Source organism: Lissotriton vulgaris, chromosome 5 (genome assembly GCF_964263255.1).
Source record: "Lissotriton vulgaris chromosome 5, aLisVul1.2, whole genome shotgun sequence".
Classification (NCBI taxonomy): domain Eukaryota; kingdom Metazoa; phylum Chordata; class Amphibia; order Caudata; family Salamandridae; genus Lissotriton; species Lissotriton vulgaris.
This window is the reverse complement of record NC_141693.1, coordinates 1,699,467,892-1,699,491,924: the sequence shown is the minus strand read 5'-3', so window position 1 is coordinate 1,699,491,924 and position 24,033 is coordinate 1,699,467,892. Positions and strand designations below refer to the sequence as shown.

At 45.9% G+C, this 24,033-nt stretch overlaps 1 protein-coding gene across 1 annotated transcript in view; it reads right to left on the bottom strand.

Moving 5' to 3' along the window:
* The window catches only part of LOC147716989 (uncharacterized), a 555,946-nt gene that overhangs the window by 480,803 nt on the left and 51,110 nt on the right, over positions 1-24,033 (bottom strand). The window contains exon 4 of the mRNA XM_086919831.1: positions 17,518-17,554. Coding sequence (XP_086775957.1) covers positions 17,518-17,554 — 37 coding nt within the window. The remainder of the gene's footprint in view (positions 1-17,517; positions 17,555-24,033) is intronic.

Sequence of the window (24,033 nt, the reverse complement as noted above, 5' to 3'; positions counted from 1 at the left end):
TGAGTTGTGTGGGGCTGAGTAGAAGGTATAGTCCCTCCCATCAGGGTGTTGGAGGCGCCAAGAATCCTTTAGTAGGAATTTGGTGCACAGGCGTGAGAGTGACTCGTGAGAGCGAGAAGGTTGGAACATGCATTTTGATTGTTGTCTAATAGAGAGTAAATCGGAAGATTGAAGTCGCCGCCTACAATTAGAAGTTCGTCTTGTGGGATGTTCTCTTTGGCTAGAGAGACTGATTCCCAAAAGTCTGGGGCATCAGAGTTAGGACCGTATATGTTTACCACGTGAATGGGATCTTCGTCTCTCATCAGGTGGGTAATTAATAGTCTGCCATCTGTGTCATGTGTGTGTGAGGTAACAGATAAATTAGATTTTGTTTAGATTAGGGTGATCACTCCTCCCTTCTTGTGGTTGGCCGAGGAACAGAGTGTGTGGGAGATCCAGTTGAGGTTATTAAAACTTATGTACTCCTCTGAGAGTTTAGTCTCTTGAAGTAGGATGACATCCCCTTTTGATTTAGATAGGTATTTAAAAACCTTCCGTCTTTTCACTGGGTGGTTCAGACCCTTGACACTCAAGGATACTACAGTGAGATTTTCTACTAGGGAATTGGTTTTAGCCATCTAAAGAGTTGCGGTCACTGAGAGAGTAGTTGATAATGGTGTTATAGCCGGAAGATTGGAGAGCTCGAGAGACGCCCTCTGTATACCAATCATTGCACGGTGTGAGACTAACTACTTGAGGAGTTTGTTGCTTTTCTTTAGTATATGGGCACCTGTGAAGACTGTGTTGGTAACAGTGGTTAGAGAACGACCTGTGAGATACTACTGAAGCATTAAGGTTTTTATTAATTTAGCACAATTACTTAAAACCATTGCTATACAGAATCTACTTTAGCACAGTTATAAAATGTAACTTTTAGCACATTTATCATATAAAAACAGGGCTAAAAAAATTTTTTCCAGGCTTAGAGACCGGTATGCTTATTGAAAGAACAGCGTTATAGTTGCCTGTGTGAACGTTTTGCTGTGCTTGGCCTGATAAAAATAATTAAGACAAAGGGTGCTGGCCAAAGGACGGAAAAAGTCTGTAATGAGTCTTTGAGGGGGAGGGGGAGGAAGCATGGCGGCCAAGGGAGGTAATAGAAGATTATCTAAAAGTCTCACAAATTTACCAAACCTTGCGAGCACTTGGATGTCAGTAGATGTAAAGCACAGGCCGAGGCCTCCCAGCACGTCCTAGCACCCCATTTTAAAAACAAGGGTTTCAAGAGGGACCTTCTGGGGGCTGCTAGTGCCGGGCTGCAGCACAGGAGATGCAGCCATGATTCAGAGTGGTATTTGCACAGCCTACAGGCCCCCCCCCTCGCTTGTTGAATCCCATTTGTTGAAGGCTGTCGAGCGCAGGCCTAGAAGTCGCGTAAACATTATATTCTTCCGAGCCACTGCGCTTAAATTTTCCTGGAAATATGCTTGTGGGATCCCAGGAAAATACAAAGAGTTCAAGGGGAGCAGAATGGTTGATGACTTTACAGCCTGCAGATCCATAGACTGAGAGATAAGTTTGACTTGCTTGTTGATGGCGCTTTTCCAGGCCGAGTATGGAATAGTGACTGAGAGGACAGGTGACTTGTCAATCTCTAACACTCTTATGGCCTTTACAATCTGGGTGTTCCGTGGATTTCCAGGACTGGACAGGATTCCTTTTAGCTTGGATTTAAGAGTGTTATCATCTGCTTTTAGGGTCCTTATAAAATATTTCAAGGTGTCGGCCTCGCAGTAAAGAGATTGTCTTTGTAGACCCAGCTCTATTCGTAGTCTTGCCCGCTGAATGAAACTTGGCAGATGGAAATTTTTTTTGTAGGTGGAGATTTGGGCGAGCTCAAGACTGGGGGAGCATGCGCCAGGAAAGGCCTGGTGTCCATAGGTTAACGCAGGAAGTAGAATAGCTTTAGTCACCTTCAGGATGGCTTCTGCAGAAGGGCTGCTCAGGGTTTGGTTCAGCTGGGTAATTGCGCCTGCTCTCTTTTGCAAGGCAGCTAGTGAGCTGTAGGCCTGGACGTCTCATTGAACCAAACTCCCAAGTAATTATATTTTACTATTGTGTTAATCCTGGCGGGCCCGATGTTCCTTACCAGCCTTTTCTTATTCTTGCATCTGCCAAATACCAGTACCTTCGTCTTTGCCTGGTTGATTTTCAGAGCATTGGCGGTGTTATATATGTGGAGCGTACTTAGTGCCCGTTGGAGACCCGATTTTGCTTGGTCCATTATTACGATGTCGTCTGCGTATTGTAATATGGGAAGAGGCTTTTTGGCGGGTCCTAGTTTTGGTAGGAGAAGATTACTATTCTCCAGGAATGTACCGAGATCAGCTGTGTAGAGATTGAACACCAGCGGGGCAAGAACACAGCCTTGCTTTAGCCCATCTTCTACGGCAATTCTTGAAGAAAGTGTCTTTGGGCCGGTTTTAATTTGCACCCACGTGTTCTTATGCAGGGAAATTAGTGCTCCTAGTAGGTCGTGCGAAATCCCCCATTTGTTCAGCTTCCTCCACAAGATGTTCCGAGACACTTTGTCAAAAGCCGCGCTGTAGTCTATGAAGCAGCAATAGAGTGGAAGATGTTTTTTTTGTACTGCTTTTTGACTCAGAAAGGCTAGAGTAGTAATGTTGTCTATTGTGGAGGCCGATGCCCGAAACCCAGTTTGGTAGTATGGAATTATGTTATTTTCTACGAGCCATTTTTCAAGGAACCGAAGAAGACATCGGGCATATGCCTTTGCCTCCAGATCTAATAGGGCAATGAGGCGGTAGTTAGCGGGTGACGCAGGGTCTCCTTTCTTGAATATGGGGCATAGAATCGAACCTAACCAAGAGTCTGGTAGCTGGCCTGTCGCAAACACGTTGTTAAATAGGGGCGTCAAAAGGTCCGCCCACTCTTCCCGTGCTCTTTTGAATATCTCGGCAGGGAGCCCCTGGAGCTCCTTCTTTTTTCATGGTTCGCAGATACTTGGCGATCTCGACTGCAGTGGTCAGTTCGAGAGTTTCTATTTGAATGGAAACAGCGCGATCTCTTAATTCAATCACTGCGGGGTCCCCAGAATCACTGCGATAAAGATCGGACACGTGCGGGGCCCAGGCTTCTTCACAGACTGCGTTTCCTCTCGTCTTGTTGGTGGAGCGGAGTTTGTTCATATGATTCCAAAACTGGGACTGGCTTTTGCCCTGGAGTAGGGCGAAATTTTTACCCACTAAGACTGTTCTTTGAGTCTCTTGGTCTCCCATAAGGATTTCTTGTAGGTAGTGTACTGAAGCATTATCTTTCGCAAAATAAAAGAAACAGAAAACAAAGCAGAAGGAAACAACCAGTGGAGTATACAACCCCATTCTCAATCCCTCCCTTCCCCCCTCCCACCTCCCCTCCCTTACCCCCCCATCTCTCCCCTCATTCCCTCACTCCCCAAGTGTTCGAACTTAGGAGGTGTGACGGCAGTACCGTCTAGGGGCAGCACCGAGAGATTGGATGAAACAATAATTCTTCAGGAGAAACAAGATTAGAGGCCTATACCTCATTTAGACTAAGGGTGGGCGGCCAGCTACGCTCCGTGCACGGAGTGCGCGTAGTGCCGTCTCCTACGCATTTTGCGTAGCGGGCGTAGCCAGGCGGCACTACGCGCGCTCCGCAGACGGTGCGTAGCCGGCCGCAACCCGCCTCCCTCCCGCCCTCCCTAAATACTTCAATAAAAGGATAGATAGCTTTTAAAAACACTTACCTTGTCCGCCGCGTCCCCCTCTCGCCGTCCCTGGATTCGCGCTGCAATTTCGAATACTAATGCGCATGCGCGGGCGGCCGCGCATGCGCATTAGTATTCGAAATGGCGGCGCGAATCCAGGGACGGCGAGAGGGAGCCCCGGGGACGCGGCAGACAAGGTAAGTGTTTTTAAAAGCTTTCTATTATTTTATTGAAGTATTTAGGGAGGGCGGGAAGGAGGCGGGCGGCGCGTAGTGGGGCTACGCGGAGTGCGCGGGTGGGCATAGTTTTGTGCCCACTTCGCGTAGCTCCGCGTAGCCCCACTCCGCACACTACGCCCAGGGTTAATTTAGACCATGAACAAACAACAAGGAGCGTAGGTGATAACAAGTTATAGAACAGTATATCTTCTAGAACAAAAATTGGTGGCACAAACTTGGCCAACAGTGTCAATGGGTGAGCAGACATATTATGAATCTAACATGGTCTGTAGGTGCGAACTAGTTTGACCCAAAAAACACTCAAAAACATTGTAGTGCTGTACTAACAATTGCTAAAAGTTGCTAATAATTACCCTGAGGGGATAGAGAATGGCCAATGAGCTCCATAATGTCAAGGCGGCAATCTTTAACAGTGTAACATCAAGTATTAGAAAACAGTTGTATCATTATAAGTAAAGAAGGTAGCCAAAACATACAGCAGTACCAATGAAGGACCATTGAAGGACGATAACCAGGTGTTTCAGGCATTGGGGGAGTCCTGGGAATTCGTTTTCCTCTTGTTGGATGAGCCACCTGACAAGTCCATGTTCTGTATCGGACAATCTTCCAAGTGCCGGGCCAGGTCACAGGGGTCCTAGTAGAAAAGTGGTCTGCCATTTTCAATAATTTTAAACTTTGATGGGCCAGCAAAGGAAAATTGGATATTTTTTGCTTTCAGTGTGTCTCTCAGAAGGAGGAACCCTTTTCGGACCTCAACAGTTTCTTTGGAGTAATCTTGGGTGAATATTATATGTTGTCCTTCCCAAGAGACGTGGTGATTTTTCCTTGTGAACTGCAGAATGGTTTCGACATATTGGTATCTGAGTGGTTTACAGCTCAGGGGACGAGGGCCTTTCCTCCCTTGGACATTGACGGTTGGTATTCTATGCGCTCTGTCAAGCTCTAAGCTGTGTTGGAATGTGATACCCGTTATCATTGGAATCCAGGCCACTAGGAATGCCACACATGATCCTGCATCTTTCTCTGAATTCTCTGGAACACCAAAGATGTGAATGTTTCCTCTCCTGTTGCGTCTTCCAGCTCGGCGTTTTGTCTTCTAAGGTCGTCAGTGGTGCACTGGCGATGCTTTATTATCTTTGATGATTGTGATGTCCTGTCCTCCACATCACTTAAGCGTTGCTCCGTTTCGCTGATGCTTTTATTCATGGTGCTCATGTCCGCCCTGATTGCCGTAAGCTCAAGCTGCATGGTGTCAGTGTTGCTCTTTTGTAGATTTGGCAAGGTCATGAACGTCAGCAAGTTTTTAAGGATCACTTCCATGGTGGCTGATAGGTCCGATTTGGCTTTGATAGGGGATGGCTCCAGGCGCACCTTTTTAGTGTTGTTTCTGTTATCTCTGTCAGCCATTGTTGGTCAGGGTGAGAGAACTCGTCACAGATCATAGCAACGCAGTTGTAACGTATCCACACGACGTCTAGAGTTATGGTGTGTCAAATAAGTCAACAAACGATATAAACAGGCTGCGGTTGGGTTCTCTATATTTAGCCTGCTCCAGCGGTGAGAGCAGACGAATGAAGGTAGCAGGAATTATAGACCAACAAACAACAGGGCTGGAGTGTTTGAGTGGCTAAGTGTTGAGGCAGGTATTAGGAAAATGGCGGCGATCTACAGGCAAGATCAGCACCAGGCAGACTACGCACTTGCTATACTGCCAGTGGCTTGATCAAGAGCCAGGCAATATGTGAGGAGAAGTAACACACGTTATGTCTAGTTTAGGCACAGGTCATAGTGAAGTAAGCTGGTGAGCTGGTGAGCACAATGATGTCACGCTGCAATAATTATTTAAGATCAGGCACCGTGGGCATAAACGTAGATTTGTAACTCTCCTTGATGTCAGCGTATTATTTAGTGTTAGGTGCTTGTCGCGGGGATTGTGTCGCTGATGCTGTGCCCTAGGTTAGGGGAGACATATCCAGCTCACACCGCCATTTTAGGAGCGCTGACAACGATGGTGACAGTAGCAAAAGTAAACATAGCAGACCTGGTGTGTTTCCCTGGTCAGTTTGGAGACCCCACCATCATCAGTGGAAGAGAAGCAAGAGGAAAAGCATTTGCGGGCAGATAGATAAGGGACTTTGGCGCTAGAGAGAGCCCAAGATGGGAAAAGGCTCAACCAGCGTTACGCCGCCATTTTAAGAGCTCCGGTTTTAATATCCAGCACGGATGCACCTGGCCGAATAAGGTATGCTTAGGATGTACTGAGTGATATTTTCCCCGTGTTAGGTTTGGGGGATTTAGATTAGTTGTTGATGTTGGGGATGGGCATATCAGAGTCAAGTTAATGCAGATCGGCACTGATTGAGGATGCCCGCAATGATCGCCATGTTAAGGTCAGGCAATACGTGGGAGTCAGGTGTGCGTTTTTTTAACGTTCACTGCTGACCGCCAGAGCACCCACCTTCTGTGTCGCTGGAGCGGAAAAAAGGGACAGCGCTGTCCTTGAGTGAGGCAGGGACAGCGGGTCCACTGGCACCGGGCTCGACGCATCCTGATTAGTTGTGCGCTGCCATCTTAAGGCTCCTTCACTGGGATCATGGGCCGCCGAGCACCACAACGGGTAAAGCTTCTCTTATGCGATTCAGATCGGATTTCGCAGCGCCCTGTGAAGCTGCTTTACAAGGCAAAGTGAGGCCTGTTAATCCGGTTTCGATTGCTTAATTCCAACTACTGAAGATAGACTTAGTCGCTCCTCTGTCTGCCGAGCGACGCGTTTAGGCAGCCATCTCCGCTGCCGTCCAAGCCACACCCCCGTCACTACAACCTTTAACAATAAGAACTTCAGGTTTGTCAGAATTCAGTTTAATATTATTACTTCCCACCCAATTCCAGACGAATGCATAATCTGCTGGAACTCATAATGAGGAAAAGGACTATTAACCAGGCATATTAATGGTTGAGCGTTGTCTGCATACATATAAGCTTTCATCTCTATCTTTGCCAACATACTGGCAAGGGGGATAGCATATATGCTGTAGAGAAATGGGGAGAGGGACACAGCATGTGAAGGGTAACTGCCGGCCAGTGAAGGAATCTAGTTTTGCCACCTGAGTCCTATTAGAGAGCAAAGACTGAAACCAGTTCAGGTCCAGGTTCCTAAGGCCTGCTCCATCAACCCGGCTGTGAGAACCCTGTCCAGAGGGCCAAAGGGCAAGCAGGAGCTACTGGGCCCAACTGAGGTGGTTGACGCCTTTGAGGCCTGATGTCCCGATGCCCACGCTACTACTGGGTCAAGCACCACCTTCTGCACCAGATTCTCAGTTAGTAGCACGAACAAGCAGTCAAGGCTCCATTGGAGTGAAGTGTAGATCCAGATCAATGAACACGACTCATAACTCAACAAGCACCCAACAAAATAAATTCATGTCCAGTCAAATACTGATTTTGTAAAAAAATAAGTATTTTAACTTTACTTCTACACATGCAAAGGTAAATGACATTCAATAAACAATAACACAGTCTCTTTTGAGGTAGGCACCCTAGTAACTGTCCATATAACAGGCGTTGTTGTTCCCCCACTCACATGCAGCAACATCCAGGGAATGGAAAATACTAGGCCCAGTTCACAGGGTTTCCTCTCTTGGACTCAGTCAATAAGGTGTAGTCAAGTAGGGTTGCAAAAACCCAAGGTGGGTATATCCCCTGGGGCCTGGTAGGCCCAGTTCTCAACTTAACAACTCTGCCGGTATGAAACCTGGCAGCAGTATAGTGCAATCCTGGCCCAGATTGATAAAGTCGGGCTACACTCATTCACAACTGCAACTCCTGGCAGGCGACGGCTCTCTCTCCTGAGCCGCGCTTGCCAGCATCCTGACAATCGGTGCTGCTCTGGCTCCAGCCACAAGCAGTAAGTCTTGTTCTTCCTTGCTCTGTGATAGAAGGAGTCTCCTTGCTCCGGTGAGGCTCCGACTGTGTCTCTTCTGTCCTCAGGCATCCTCGCATACAAAGCCTCCCTAGTCTTGGTTGTAGCATCACTTTGTGTCATGGGCAACAGCCCAGACTTCCGCCTCAGAGCTTTGAGTGGCCTCTCCTGACATACATGGTCACTCCAAGGAAGCTCACTGTCCATTCAAGTTGGCCTCAGGTTGCCTGTTATTCGGCCCGCCTGGCATACAGAGTTGTGGCAACTTCCAACACACGGACGACGGCCCAATCGATGCAACACAGTTTTTTGCCACAGGGCGGCCCCTCCTGCCATACAAGGATGCCAACTTCCACAATTCCGCACACGGGAAACTGCCCAATCGATGCAGCACTGTCCTTGGTCATGCACCCCTCCAGGCATATGAGATGCCAATATTACAACGCAGCACCCGGGCAGTGGCCGGATTGGTGTTGCACAGCTCCTCATACCTCACTCAAGAGCCCCACACGTCTGGGCTCATCTCTGGATCTCGCTCCCTCAAACACATTCCTCGCCTTCAAGGGAACATCAGTCTTGGAGAGCAGGCAGATACTGATGCTCCAGACTCCAGGGCTGGTAATCTTTCTATCCCTTGGTGATGTCCTCTTACCCAGCAAGGAGACTAGCAGGTTAGGCCCCTAGTCCTGGTCACAGGCAGAAGTCTTGCAGAGCTTCCCCTCCTCATGCAGCCTGGCTGCCTGTTCAGCAGGTGACAAAGTATGGGGTCTGTGCTCCCCTATAATTCTTTTCCAGGCAGATAAAGGGATTTAGGGTCTGAATCTTTGAAGTTTCATGTTGGGGTTCTGCTTCTTTGATGAGGACATTTCTCCCTTTCATCCTTCCTTATGAAATATGCCTGTCACAGCAGGCAGGACTCCGAAGCAGATTAACCCACAACAAGATTCATGGGAGTTCACACCTGGATGTCAGCTACAATGATCTGTGCATCAAAGATTAATCCCAGGCCCTCAACCCTACCCTTTATGATTCCCTTTCAGTCTCTTCTATGTCTTCCTGAGATGTGTCCAAGCCCTTTGCTTGTGATCTGTCGCTGAATCAAAGAGCCCTTTGAAATGCACACAGAGAGCCTGAAAACCCCTCACCTAGTTCCTGTTGCACCCAGACAATATACAAATCTGTCGGGCTATTCCTCTACTCCAGACAGGCCTGGACTTCCCAAAATGGTACTTAAGATCCTCCTTGTAGTATCCAAGTACAGGCTCTTCTGCACTCAATATACATTCACACCACACTCCACTGTCTAGTATTGTTGAATCCAATGTACCAAGCTACCACCAGCATTTTTACATGTTGCACACACACTTAGTCTGCGCACAATCTATACTACTATTATAAAGAGAGAACTTGCACCTTTTGGCCAGGTAAACTCGGGAACCACAGCGCCAATCTACACACCCGATACATCTATGAAAATGTCAGGGTGTGTAGATGGACATAGGCTATATAAATTTTAAAAAAAAGTAAATTAAAAAAATTAAGTTTGTAAACAAAGTAGTCCCCTGAAGTAGCGCCGGCCAGGACCTAGCGGTGGCCGCGACGCGACGTGCGTGATGACCGCGACGCGACGTGCGTGATGACGACGAAGGAGGAGCGGCGGTGAAGTGACGAGCGGCTGTGCAGTGAAGGAAAGGGAAAGTTCAGTGCGAGACTGTGAGATGCAGGGGGAAGCAAGAAGGAGGCAGCAGTAAAGGAAAATGTCGGAGTGCGAGCGAGTCAGGGCGGGGGCACGAGTGAGTCGGGGCGGGAGGGGGGCGGTGCGGGAGGGGGTCGGGGCAGGAGCGGGTGTACTGCCCCCAGCTCCTTTCTGCCCCAGGCAACGCTGGGGCGGGCTGCTAGTGTTCAATACAGATGCATGACGGAACAACGCATGCCATTACCACAGTTGCCTTAACAATGAAAATTGTAGTATTTAGCAGGTAAGAATAAAGTCTTTTTTATGTATATATATGTGACCCAGTTGAAGACGCGGAGCGGAGACGTGTCGGCCGTTATTATTTTTATATTTGTTTCCACTTTGAATAAATTACCTGGCGTTTTTCACCCGCACAGTGACTAAGCGTTACCCCTTGGCGTCATCTTATCACTATGGACAAGTCTACACTTGTGCTGCAACGCTACTATATATATATATATATATATATATATATCCTGTACATCGTCTGTCTCCCCACTCGCGCGTCCGCGCAACACAGCAAGAAGACTCCGGACACGGACCTCGAGGTGTATAAAAGGTTTTATTCCGCAGAAAGAGTCACCGACGTTTCGGCTCAGCAGAGCCTTGATCACATGACCTGTATATATATATGTATGCTCCCTGTCCCACTGGGAATCAAGGCACTCGCGGATGGGTGCGGTATGAGGTAATGGGCGCCCGCAATAACACAACGCTCAACATGCAGTACCAACTACGCAGTATATTGTCTGGTCTGCCCATGCGGCCTAAGATATATTGGGAGCACGATCCACCAATTAAAGATCAGAGTCCTGGAACACCTAAGGGCAATTGACAAAGCAGACCCAGCATACCCTGTCGCAAGACACTTTGATCAGATACATCAGAGGGATAGGAGTAAATTGCAATACTTTGGCCTTGACTTTGGGCCCGAAAGTGTGAGAGGAGGGGATAGACTTAAGAAGCTGAGACGCCTGGAATCTAGGTACATTATAGACCTAATGACGAAGGTACCACTGGGACTGAACAGCGGGGAAGAACTGGCTGTCCATCTAGGAAAATAATAAGTAGATGATTCGAGCAAGCGAAGAAAACTGAACCTAGGCCCTAGAGTTGCTATTCATTTCCTATTAAAAACTGAAATCTGGATAAATAGGAAATAGATCAGGGAGATGAACTGAATTTGGAATGTAGTATCCCCTCTGTAATAACAGATTAGTATGAGTTCGTTCTATTAGATTTTGTTTCTTTTCCTTTCTTTCAATTCCATGTTTTTTCCCCTCAAAAACCTCCAAACAACCCCCCCCCCTTGTCTCTCTTTTATTCTGTAATCAGATATATTGGCCAATATACAAGCTATTAGTTGTTATAACTAGAAGAAACATAATAATGAAGACAGGGGAAGAGGATGGTGAAAACTGAGGGAAATCATGAAATGTGAAGTATGAATATTTGTAGAAAGGAACATATGAAATAATATGTTGAATTAATTTGGCTTTTGAAACGTAAGTGGAAAATGCACCTATATTCAGAAAAAGCTGGAACTGTAAGTGTAAGCAGAGAAACTTGCCAATACATGGCTTGATGGACTGTTGGAAATTTTGCAAAATGGGGGCTGTGAGGCTTTGCGCCCCTTCAATCTCCCCGTAATGTGGCAATGCGGGGAGCTATGCCGATACACGGCGATATTCCAAAATCATATTTCCACTGATGTTGAGCAAGCGTGAAATGAAATAACGATGTATTTACATGTTTAAAGATGGCGCTACGCTCAGCAGTAATTACTAAGTCAGTCAACTATATTTAGCAAATGTTTGCATTAATACCCAGGCTAACTTGCAAAATGTAACCAACACTGACGAAGGCTTGATGCTGAAACGCGTCTGTTAACTCTGTAATTAAAACTACAATGGTGTGAGCACCGACAACTTTGGTTCCACTAGTGTGGTTCTTCTGAAGGAGATTTTCTGGAGTTGAGCGTTGTGTATATATATATATATATCACAAGAAGGATTTCTTCACCAGAAGGTACTAGAGGGACACAGCGAGGATTGCAGGAGACTTCCTTTATTAAAGCAATTGGCATGACGCGTTTCAGAGTGTATGCCTTTAACAAATGCCATTCAACCACAGAGGTTTCCCTCCTACAGGCTTTTGTATTGTTCACTCGTTAATCGCTATAGTCCAGGTGAGCTGAGTTAATTGGGAGAAACTAACTGCCGCCCGTATCGGCAAACCACAGTTCCCAGAAAGCACTTCTCTCCCTTGCCAGGTAAGTATCTTCCCTCTGTGTCTTGCCGTAGTGAGGGCTGGAAGATGTAAATGAAAAAAGTGTTTTAAAGTTCATGTTGGTGTAAACACAGTGCTGCAGTTACAGTAAAAACTTCCTCCTTTGTCCCAACGTCCATCCGCATAGCCCAAGTCCGGCATGCCCTGAGACTACGATGCCATGATGTTTATATGGCACTGTGTTAATCCTATGCTTAAAGACTTTGATAGAAAAGCGGACATTTGAGGTGAGGAAATTTAGAGTGTCGCTGGTGTTGAGAGAGCTCTATACAGGAGCGGCTTTCCACCTAAACTTGAGAACTACACAGAGTTCTCTGCTTCTGCTTCTCTGCTTCTCTTTTTTTGCATAAGTTATGCATTGGTCTATGCCTGTAATGGTTTTGTTTTGACTTATACTGAGTGCTCCGTTGTGTTTGGACAATGCTATACCTCTCTGACACGTGTCAGGGGTTGCTCTTATTCATTTCAGGATGGCTTGGGAGGTATTTTACCAAACCAAAGCTGTAATACTGTGCCTGGAGTGGTAAAAGGCTTTGGTCATTTTAAAGTTCGGCATGGATAGCACTGCGTTAATCCTATGCTTGAAGACTTTGCTGTAGAAATGGAAAAATACGTTGTCCCTTTCTATCTCTGCATGGATGGCACTGTGCTAATCCTATGCTTAAAAACTTTGATAGAAAAGCAGGCATTTGAGGTGAGCAAATTTAGAGTGTCGCTGGTATTGAGAGTGCTCTATAGAGGAGATGCTTTCCACCTAAACTTGAGAACTATCCAGAGTACACTGAATCACTTTTTTCAGAATTTATGCTTCACTCTATGCCTGAAAGGGTTTTGTTTTAGAGAAAGGGTGAAGCCCAATACCGGAGTTAAAGCTCTTAATTGCAGGTACAGCAGCACATTACAACTCCGTCTCCTTGCGCGTTTCGGCGAGCTTTCGTCTTGATCACAGGTTGGAGTATGTATGTACAAAGTGCAATCGTGCGCGATTTTTCAATTAAAAAGGTCGCTGAAACGCGTAAGGAGACGGAGTTTTAATGCGCTGCTGTACCTGCAATTAAAAGCTTTAACTCCGGTATTGGGCCTAATCCATTCTCTGTGATATATATATATATGTTAACTCCGCTCTGCTCCTCCAACAGACCTACTCGGACACAACACGATGCTTGTAAATTATTTAATTGCAGGAAACAATGCGTTTCAGCTTCCGCCTTGTTCACGTTTCAACATTGCAACAAACAGTGATTGAATTTAACATATGCCTACCATAGACATAGGACTAACACCGCATACGTGTAACATCCTCTTGAAAAATGTCATCCATTTTGGAATTCCTTAGACCCCTGAGTATAGATTGTAACTTAGAACATTTATCACATTATCAAAGATTACCAAGGAAAATTATACCTCACAATCACATTTCCTATAAGGAGGTTCAACAGTAATGTTTGCAATATTCTATCTCAAATAGTTATTAATAACATGTTCTTCCCTTGCTATATTTTTTCACAGTAGTTGCAAGTGCGCTTTATGCTTTAACCGAAATATACTGTGTAAGCTCATCAGTGAACGCTCTATCTGGCGTTTCCTCCCTAATGGCACATCAGCTAATAAAGTATCGTGTTGTGTCCGACTATGTCTGTTGGAGGAGCAGAGCGGAGTTAATATGCATCGGGCTTCCGGTCGCCCCCAACTCGGACCGCCCGTGAGTTAGCCAGGCAGATCCTGTAACCGGAGTGAGTGCGAAACATATAATATATATATATATATATATATATATCAGGGTAGGAATACCCTAAACCCCTAGGCCAAGGGGGGGAGGGAGGGAGGAGTCTCCTAGGTACCCTGCCAGGGCAAAGAAGAATTGTTTAAAATGCTGGCAGGAAAAATCGTGAAAATGTGCACATTTCTGCTTAAAAAAAGCGTGGTCTCCCACTTGTTTGTATCAGAAGCCCCGGTGGGCAGTTTGTTTATTTTATTGAAGAGAGGCCATGCAGCCCCTCTCTGAAGGCCCTTAAGAGCCCCGGGCCACAAACTCCAGGGGTCATTATTAAAAAAACTGGAGGGGGCCCTTAAGGCCCCCGGGACCACCACCTCCCCGAGGGCCAAATAAAGTTTAAAGGGGGAGAGGGGCCGCACGAAACCCCCATTGGTTAAATTATCTCCAGGGCTTTTCTCGGCCACCGGGGCCATTACCTCCCTGGGGCTGGCCCTAAATAAACAGGGGAGTATGTCTGCTCCCAGCTGGCAGGAGCTGGAAAACTGGTCCAGCCAGCTGAAAACAGACTTTGTAAAAACAAATTCAAGAATTGCGCCTGCACACAGGAAGCAGAATTGTTGCTGCTCCCTGTGTGCTAGAGCAGGGACTGTGGGGGCGTTAGGGATCACCATCAATGCATAGTTGGTGCCCTAGGTGGGTTCCAAGTCACCCAGGATCAAGTTGCCGGCTAAAGGCAGTAGATTTCCATCACTATGAGAGTAGCACTCTGGGTGCCCCTCTCGGTCCAACAAGACTGAAATCCATGAGACAGGCATGTGTCATAGCGCACATACATGATCCGCGTTCACCTATGACAAAAAGTCAGCATTAGGGTAACAGACAACAATATAGTTGGCCACTTAAGGCAGGGGTACACATCTTTACCATGCAGAGAACTTTTCTGTACCAACATCGATCTATCGGCATGATCAACATAACAAATACAACCGACAGATCTAAAAGAACCAAGGTGCTAACCTCACCAGCATAAAGATCAAATCTCAAATCATCAAAAACACCAAGAAGAACCGATTCTTTGCTATGAGCTAGCAAGAATACTGCGTTCACAATTGTCAAGCAATTACTGGCCAGCAAATATCAACAAAGTACACACAACACGCTCTGCTATATTTTCGCAGCAATGGTTAGATGCTAAATAGAGTGATGGCACAGCTCCAATTTTTTTTTTCAGAGTAGAGGTAAAATTGCTGTTTTAAACAAGCACGGGCAAAACCAATAGGTCTTGCCTATTCAAGAGCTATTGACTTTGTCAATGTCTTTTAGCAATGATGTATAGCTGTGTGAAACAAAAGTGACGTGAGGTGGCCAGCACTGACCTCAAAGGGGCAGTGATCTGTTTTCTTGGAATGGGGTTATTCTCTGCTTTCACACAACAACAAACTTTTCAGGAACAAATGACATTAACACATTGTCAGCAAAGGTAAAACCACGAGCAATTAAAATACACATGTATGCCTCAATCTCTCTTTTATGGGGATAGGAAATGTGAGCTGGAGGCTGAGGGTGCTGGGAATTACACAAATTAGGCAATAACAACAACAATAAAGGATAACTGTCATGCATAAATGGGTGCGAGGGATGCAACTTACATAAAGCTGACTGAAGTTTTCAAAAGCTAGAAGGATCATGGCATGGCTGTAATGTCTGAAACTCACAAACACATAAAAGACATGCAAGAAACAAAAACTCACTTGTACAATTATTTTTCCTCCAACCAGACGTTCGCTGTGTTGGCCCTACATTAAGACAGTGCCAAAAAGTCCATTCAGAGCAGGGTGAGCAGCACTGTCTGCAATTTGTAGCATCTATCAGTCAATGGTCCATGCTCCACAGAAGGAAACAAAAACATGGAAGCAAAAGGAAGCCCAAGTGAAGCCGACACATGCTGACACACGTTCACCAATGAAAAGGTAGACAATAAGAGTGATAATGAAGGCAACCAATGCCGATCAAAGTAATGGGTGCGCTAACAGCCAGCCCCCTTTTAGATTTTTTTGTTGTTTTTTAAGTAACAACAGATTGTCACTAACACTGTCTTATGCGAGACCACAAAAGGTAGGAACTTCACCTTTCAACAGGGATGAGTTGAATAAAAACCCAAGAGGGAAAATAATCCCCTGAAGCAATTATTTAAAATCAAAAGGAGCAAATTGATCAACCTGATTTTGTAGACAGCACTAATTGGGATAGCTCAGTCTACAACATCAAGAGTGATGTTTCAAGTAGTGACAAACATGATTTAATATCTGTAGAAGCTCATGCAAAAGGGATAAACTCAATCTTCTTCCTACTGTGCAAAATCTTTTAATAAAATAGTCACCAAAGCTATTGCAAAGCTTCTGGGGTGGCTTTACCCGTGGCTGAATGTTATATTTGTTGCTTGGATAATTTAGGATCTGAAAACTCGATTTTGGGGCATTTGTAGAAGAGGTTATATTTTCAGAATAGAAAACTAGCTTATTTATCAATACTAGCTGTTGATATGATTTTATTTCCAACTTCTAGAGTTGTTTCGAATCTTTAGTCAGATGGGCAAGGCATTTGCGTTCAGATCATCTAAATATAATTTTGGTCTTGGTGCCAAGCAAAATGAACAAAGTGGTCTGAATGCTGGAGGGCTCTGGTACTTTATTAGAGCATTCCAATAGGTTTAGCTTACCAGTGTGACTCTTACCTTGCCTGTTGTTTTGGTGCCTGAGGAGCGGGAGGTGGGGGAAGGTTTCATGCACATACTTGTTTAAAACAACACAAGTTGTTCTCCTTTTCCACCTCTCTCACCTCCAATTCTTCTAGACCTTACTTTTTGTAGAGAGGTAGTGATTGCATTTTCTTTCCCAGTGAATTATTACAGATTCATGATATCTAAATGTTGAGTGATACAACCCTTTTGATTTCCTTGGCATGTCTTTTTTCCATTTTTGTTCAATAAAACAGAGCTAACCCTAAAGGCAAATTTAGAATCATGATTTTTGGAAGTCCTATCTAAAAGCTCTTGACACTTCTAAACAAAACTGTAAGCACTGAAAATCTACTACCTGCTTTATCACCTTCATGATAAACTAATGTTGGCCTTTATTCTCAGTGTTGTGAAGCCTGAGAAAAGCAGCAGCAAGATCCAGCGTGTTTAATGCTGCAACATTCATTTAATAAAATACACAAACAGGCCAGCCTGCAAATTTCCCAATGCACGGCTGCACGGTGCTCTGCAGTAATAAAGCATTTTTGCCAACCGTCGGTTGCAGTTCAACATTAAATTAGCAACTGTGTGTTACTTTAGCACCCAACTGTGGCAGGATAGTCAGAGTAAGATTGTTATATAAGTATGGAACATTCATTTTTCAATAATTTTACTAAAAGGCGCAGTGGCTTTGATTAGACACTGACACTTGAACACAATAGCTTCAGCTAAATGTGCACACAATTTGAAGAAAAAAACCAAATTTAATTAACATGGCAGAGCCGTCACAACAAAGCACCTTCTTTTTAATTGGCAGTAGTCCTGAAATCTGGTGTACCATCATATTATTTCAGATAGTCTCCAAGTGCAGCTCTGCAGAGGAAGGAGTGAGACATCATTGGTTCTAAAGCCCACCCAGTGCAGTTGCAGTGATGCTGCTATACCTCGTCCTCCTCTTTGCAGCACTCACTAAATCCAGAGAGGAAGCCACTAGTGGATTTTGTTTCTCCACTATATAGTATGAAATACTACTGGTGGATCCTCCTACATATTCGGTACTTTCTCCATAAATCATAGGAATTTTCATTATCCCCAAACACTAAATCAGAGCCTCAAAATCTGCATTCCGTTTGACTGTGCTCATCACTCACCGTGCTCTTCTTCGTTCGCCTGGATTCATCAGAATCTCTGTAAAAGTCAGAAAGTAAACCTTTTAACAAACGTGGCAGGGCCTTTCTGATGACACATGGTTGCTACATACATATCAGGCTTAATTGTATGGGAAACATGAACGCACAAACTATTAAAGGGGGTGGCTTAAGCCTAGAAAACAAATGCTTTGAAGGATGAAACAAATGCTTTGAAGGATGATACCAGCCAACAGTGTGTGTGAGATGGCCATATGTTGTACAAGCTGGTTGACATTAGTCAGGCAAACAAAAATGACAGAAATACAGCAAAGAAGAAAATGTCCATTCACAAATAGCTACATGTACTGAGAACCATTACATGGCACTACAGAGCACATGTGGAAGGAAGCATGCTTTAAGACATTTGCTTGTCTTTAGGAACTGTCTCTAACTGAGGCACGGTTTGTTCAGTGATGTATAAACAACAGAGTGCATAAAAAGCCCCCCTCCCCTCTGCATACCGAATCATTAGGTAGAAAGGAATACAAAGATGTTAGAATTTGGGTGGGACAAACACGAAGACTCATTGCCCAGGGGAGATGCTCGAGAACTGTAATTCACCTGAAGTCTTGGAAGCTTTAAAAGGGTATGAAGAAGTAACACTTGGCTTGGCCAAAAGTAGTGAGGGAATATTAAAAAAAAATCAGCTGATACCATAAATGTGAAGTTGATAATAACATATATATAGGCGTTGGGTAGAGTTCGGATCAATTATTACAGGTAGTAGGGATGTGCGATATGAAATACTTTGGATTTTTCTAATGTTAATCTTATTTCATATTCTGGCTGTTGAGATTACCATGAATAGAATGTCCATCATTATAATACATGAGGCTTGAATGCTTATAGTACTTATTAAATACCCTTATATAATAAAACACTAACAGTGGTATGTGTCTACTGTTTTCAGGGATCAGCATCCATGTGTCTATAAAAAACCTGTTCAGATGACAGCTCTTCTGACTCAGTTGATTCATAACACTCGACATCTGAATGAACCTAACTCATCATGGAGAAAAATGAGATATAACAATACGCTTTCCTTTTCCCAAAGGGGGTTCAATGATTAAGATCTCCTTTTGGTGCTGAGGAAAACATTTTTCGTTTTGGGGGGTTCACGCCATCCTATATCAGCTAATGAAACCTACAGGTTCCAGAAAGGATTGGAAGCAGCAACATGCACTGATACTCAGAGATTTACAGAGACATGTTCACTGCAGCACATTTGCAAATACGAGATAAAACAGACAATGTGCTGATTACTACTGCATGTAATACACGTTTATACCCTTCTGAGGAGGAGTGATTTGCCCCGATAGAGAAAATACGTACTGCAGTTATCAAAGAGCAACCACCAGCCCAAGGAAACACATTCATTAAGGTAACATCAATAACCATACTTGGGGGCTGCACGTGAGGCAAGCATTCCAAATTCACTCGCACAGTCGCACTGCATGTCAAATGGGTGCATCGGGCTGCAAGTTAGGCCAGTACAGATGTATAACTTAGATGACCCTACAATAAGTACCGAATAGTTCCTGTAATAGCAAGCGATAATTCCTGAGGTCAATCTGATGGATCAACACAGCCTTTCCACAGGCAGGACACAGCACTACTCACAGCTTGTTCAGCAAGGAAGATTTAATGGTTCTGAATTGAAAATTGAAAATAAACATGTGAAGCCCTTAGGTGACTAGACTACATAAATGGCAGAATTAAATGCCTACTGTTTGGTCTGCAAAAAAATAACAATCAGTTTCTATACCGTAATACCATTGTGTGTACGAGTATATAAAAGTTGATTTGAAACATTGGGAGACCAATGATTACAAAGATTCACAGGGAAAAACACTAAAAGCTAAACAGCGTTCTGCTCGAATAGCTGCCCTCTGATTACAGCGTCCCCTGGTGGAGGTCTAGATGTCCAGCAGTCGCTGCCACGCCTGAGTGAGGAAGTTCATTCTATATGCAACATCGATGCAGATCAGGTTTTGAAATCACCCATATAAGTGCAGGTTTTTAAGAAGCAGCAGTTGAAAACCAGAAACAACTCAGACAGACACTCGACAGTTTAATCATAGCATAGCAACAAATACCACCCCCTTATTTACTGGGGAAGAGCAACTATTTCCTGTAACAAGAGTGGCTCCGAACTGTAAACATATCTAAAATAGGAGATAACTATGCCCTGAATGAATCTACCAGACTGAATTTAATTATAGCCTCTCATGAAGGAATAGGTTTTGTGCGTGCTGGGGTGTCTGTAACATTACACATCCAATAGGAGCTTTATTGGTGGCAACTGATGCCAAAACAAACTAAACAATATGTATTACAATGTGAAATTTGCCAAAACATCATTACTCTATGATCATTAGACCTCTTCTGGCTCTATTGGAGAACTACTTGGAGTCCGCTACAATCAGTGGGTAGATTTCAATAGTCTTAGAGGTAGGTTTGTGCACCCAAACTATGTGGGTATAGCCTGAATGCCAAGATATGGCTCGTGCAACCATAAAAGACTTGCTAAGCTCAATAGCAATGGTGAAGTTCATATATTTAATTCTTATTAACCCCTCCCCTGCTGATGACGGAACCGCTCCGTCATCAGCCGCGGTGGCGCTGTGCTGATGACGGAGCGGTTCCGTCATGGCCCGCCCGATGCGTCTGCGCCGTGCGGATTCCGCGCCTGCGCTGGGCGTTCTATTGAGCGGGCAGGGCCATGACGAAACCGCTCAGTCATAAGCACAGCGCAACCGACGCTGGTGATGGAGCGGTTCCGTCACCAGCATGCGCCCGCCGCTCGTCCGCCTTCCCCTCTTAGCACTGCGGCGGAATAGCCGCCGCAGTGAAGGGGTTATGTGGCAGTTTTTACCTCTCAGGCATTAGGAGGCATAAGGTAGGCTAAGTCTCCAAGTCTTGCACTCCTTTAGAGATAACTGTGTTAAAACAAGCCTTGACAGCGAGAGTCTTAGACAATGGTGGGTCATAGATCCAAAACCTGCTAGCTGCACAGAGAACAACAAATCGTATGCCAAGACATGAACTGTCCACTGGCGCTCCCTATAAGATGCACTTAAGAGCCAAAATGCATGTACTGAAACTTCTAGGATGGGAGGGTCCTCATGATCAATCATCTCATACTGTGTTGCAGTACTTCCAGTAGATCAGTGAGAGTCTACGTCAGGCTTCAACTCCAAAGCCGTATCCAGCAGCTGGCTTGTCACAGAAAGTTGGTGAGCTCATGGTAGAGTGACTGGGATTGAAGGAAGAGTTTGATCTCACCCATCAAGATCTTGTACATGTGCTGGGACCAAAAGGAACAATATGGTTCATATTACTCTTGGACCCCAGGAGAAAGAGAACAAGACTGGTGTCAGAGGACATAGGGAATCGTGACATGTGGTCCATCAGTACAGCAGACCAGTGAAACTTCCAAAACCAGCACTGACAGTGCAACTGATAACTCAATCACATAATGAGTTCTAGTCGGATCCCCCTCATACCAATAAAGAGCAATCAGTACAGAGCACATGTCAACAAGCAGTAAACACCGAACAAACTGTTGATAATGTAACATTTCCAACGGCACTACCTTTAGAATTAGAGAATGAATCAGATAAAAATTCTAAATACTTCAACCATTGTAGCTCTCAAGATTCATGTACAGAATTATCATATAGTGAAGTTATTCCTTTAAATCACTTGATGTTAGAAAGTCTGCTTACTCAAAGGAATATGGTTATAGAAAAGTCTTCTACAGTGGGAGCTACTGTGCCTCTGCTATGGATCCCAAGTCAACATCACACCTAGGACAGAGGAGAGGGCTCCCGCGAATCGCCTGCTGCAACTCAGCAGGTTGCATATGGAGGCTCCCCGGACGCTGTAGATGGCTCAATCGTCAGACCGACTGTCCTTGCGGAGCCCGCCTCCAATCAAAAGCTCACCGATACCGCTCTCTCTCCGAAACCAACACAGTGGGAGCCGCCCACGACCCCGGCCCTCCGCTCTTGATCCCAAGTCAACATCACACCCAGGACATAGGAGAGGGGTCCTGCGACTCGCCCGCTGCAACTCCGTAGGCTGCATACTGAGGCTCTCCTCCCTTCCCATCCGGACACTCACAAGGTAAGGTTGTACCGCCACGTTTGAAGAAAAAAAAAACCTGACCGCAGCAGCGGTAGTATGCCACCTTGTTAAAGAGGTCCTGACCTTCCAGAGGTCCAACTTTCTTCAACGACCTCTACCCCCCAGACTTTTTTCCCCAGAGTGTAACACCGCGGGCTGCATGTCGGAGGCCCTTTCCCTTCCCCAAGACTCTTCCCGCTTCTGGTTAATCACTCCTAACACCTGGCAATTCGCGGCGGCAGAGCCCACAGCAGCAGTAGTTGTGTCTCCTTGCAATGAGGCCCGACCGCCCAGAGGTCCAACGATTATCCCCAACCTCCACTCCTCCTGAATTTTTCCCTCTGAGACACCGCAGGCTGCTACCGGAGGCTCCCCTCCCAGCCCCCAGACTTTCCCTGCATCCTGGTATACCCGATCGGTTCCTCTCCCACACCTGGCAATCACATTGTAATACCAAGCCCTCTGCTTCCCCACTCGAGCCCCCCCCCCCCCCCACCCGCCGTACAAAACACTCCCTAACAGACAAGAAGCGCTCAACAATGCTGCAATTTACCCCTGACGATTCTTCCCAAAAAATATCCTCACGCTAAAACTCACTGGTCCACCGGTCATGTTGCGCCTGCCATTAGTGAAGGATCTATAATGGGATTGGGGGATCAGCGAAGCCACAAGCTGTGCCTCCCATATCCCCTCAATGAAGGAGCACTAGCAAATCCCACCCCCAAAATGAACGCTCTCCCTGACGACGAGCATCCATTTTAACAACACTTCTCTGTAGATTCTCCCAACACTAGTCCTCTCCCACTTTCCCCTCCCCCTACTCCCTCACAACCCCTTCCCCACAGATCACATGTAACTGAAAGAGGACCTAGTGCAACTTTCCTGCTATGGCGGCAATCTTGGACTAGCCTCCTGCAGACCTCTAACCTCTCTACCCTCTTCTATAATACTGCCCCATCTCCAAATCTATCCTCACTCCCCCTCCCCCAGGTGAACCCAAGCCCTCCCAAAACACAAACATAGGCTACCACCCAGGGGGTGAGCTTTCGTAAAGACTAGTCTACTTTTCCCACCATAACTATACTAAGACCCAATCTCCTCCTTACCCCTTCTAGGGACAACCATCCTGAAACGGTCTATATGGCTACACCTCTACACTCTCAACCCCCCCCCCAATGAGCTCAGTCCCAGACCTGATAAAGCCCTCTGCCACTCTCCCCACCAAAACCACAAGACCCACCTGATCCTCTCACCTCTCCCCCCTACTGACCCTCTGCCCTAGGATTGCCCCATACCCAAACCCTGTGGCCCCCCTCCCTACAGCCACCCGTCCACCTAGAATACCCCACCTGCATAGCCCCCCTCCCTTGATACCCCTCAATCAGGCAGATGTCGTCCAACCTAAGACCACACCAGTACATCCCACTAACCCCACCCCCCCACCTCTCGCCAACCTCAAACACCATGGTCCCCACTCCTTCTCAATCACCTACCCACCCAACCTCTCAACTAACGCCGCCAAAATCTTTATAAACACAGACTACTCAAGCAACACCCGGAAACACTAGCCGACCTCTATCACAACTCCTTCAAAGGTAAGACGAAAACTGACCTCATCTTTTACACCGCCCATCAGGCCATATGGAGAAATAACCTAGCTAATCACTTGCGAGTCACCAAATCCACAAACATCCCCCACGGACAAATACTAAATACTAACTATCTCCAAATCTTCTCCCTTCAGAATCAATGCCACCATAACAGTATGCAAAAGTGGCAAAGTCATGGTTCAAGCCAACGACCCCAACCTGCACCAATTTAAACTTGCCTTCCCCAAGCTGCGAAACTCCATCTCAACCCCGTCCGACTGCCCCACCCCTTCCATTCTTGTCCCCCAAAACACGACCCAAGTTAGAATGGCCATGAAAACTTCTGCAAGCCCCCAGATCCCTCTCTGCCCCCCACTCCCTTCCCCAAACCACACCTCCCACCTCTAGACCTCGCGCCCTCCCTCACCCCACCCAATACATCCACCCCAGACCCCTACCCGCACTTACACGAACACCCCACTCAGCAACGCCCAACTCTCAGACAAAACAACGACAATACACTCAAGAAACACCCTCCACAATCCCCCATCCTCTGCCCATCAGAAGACGCATGTCTCGCCATCTCCCCAAATCCGATCAACCCCGACCCGACCCTCCTGTCCCAACCTACTCCCTCAGCCGAATCAGCCCCCCCACACCTCCCCTTACCAACCCTAAACCCCCCTGCCCCAACCCACATCCTCAATCGGATCTGCCCCTCAACCTCTCCACTCCCCCAACCCCAAACCCAGAGTCAATG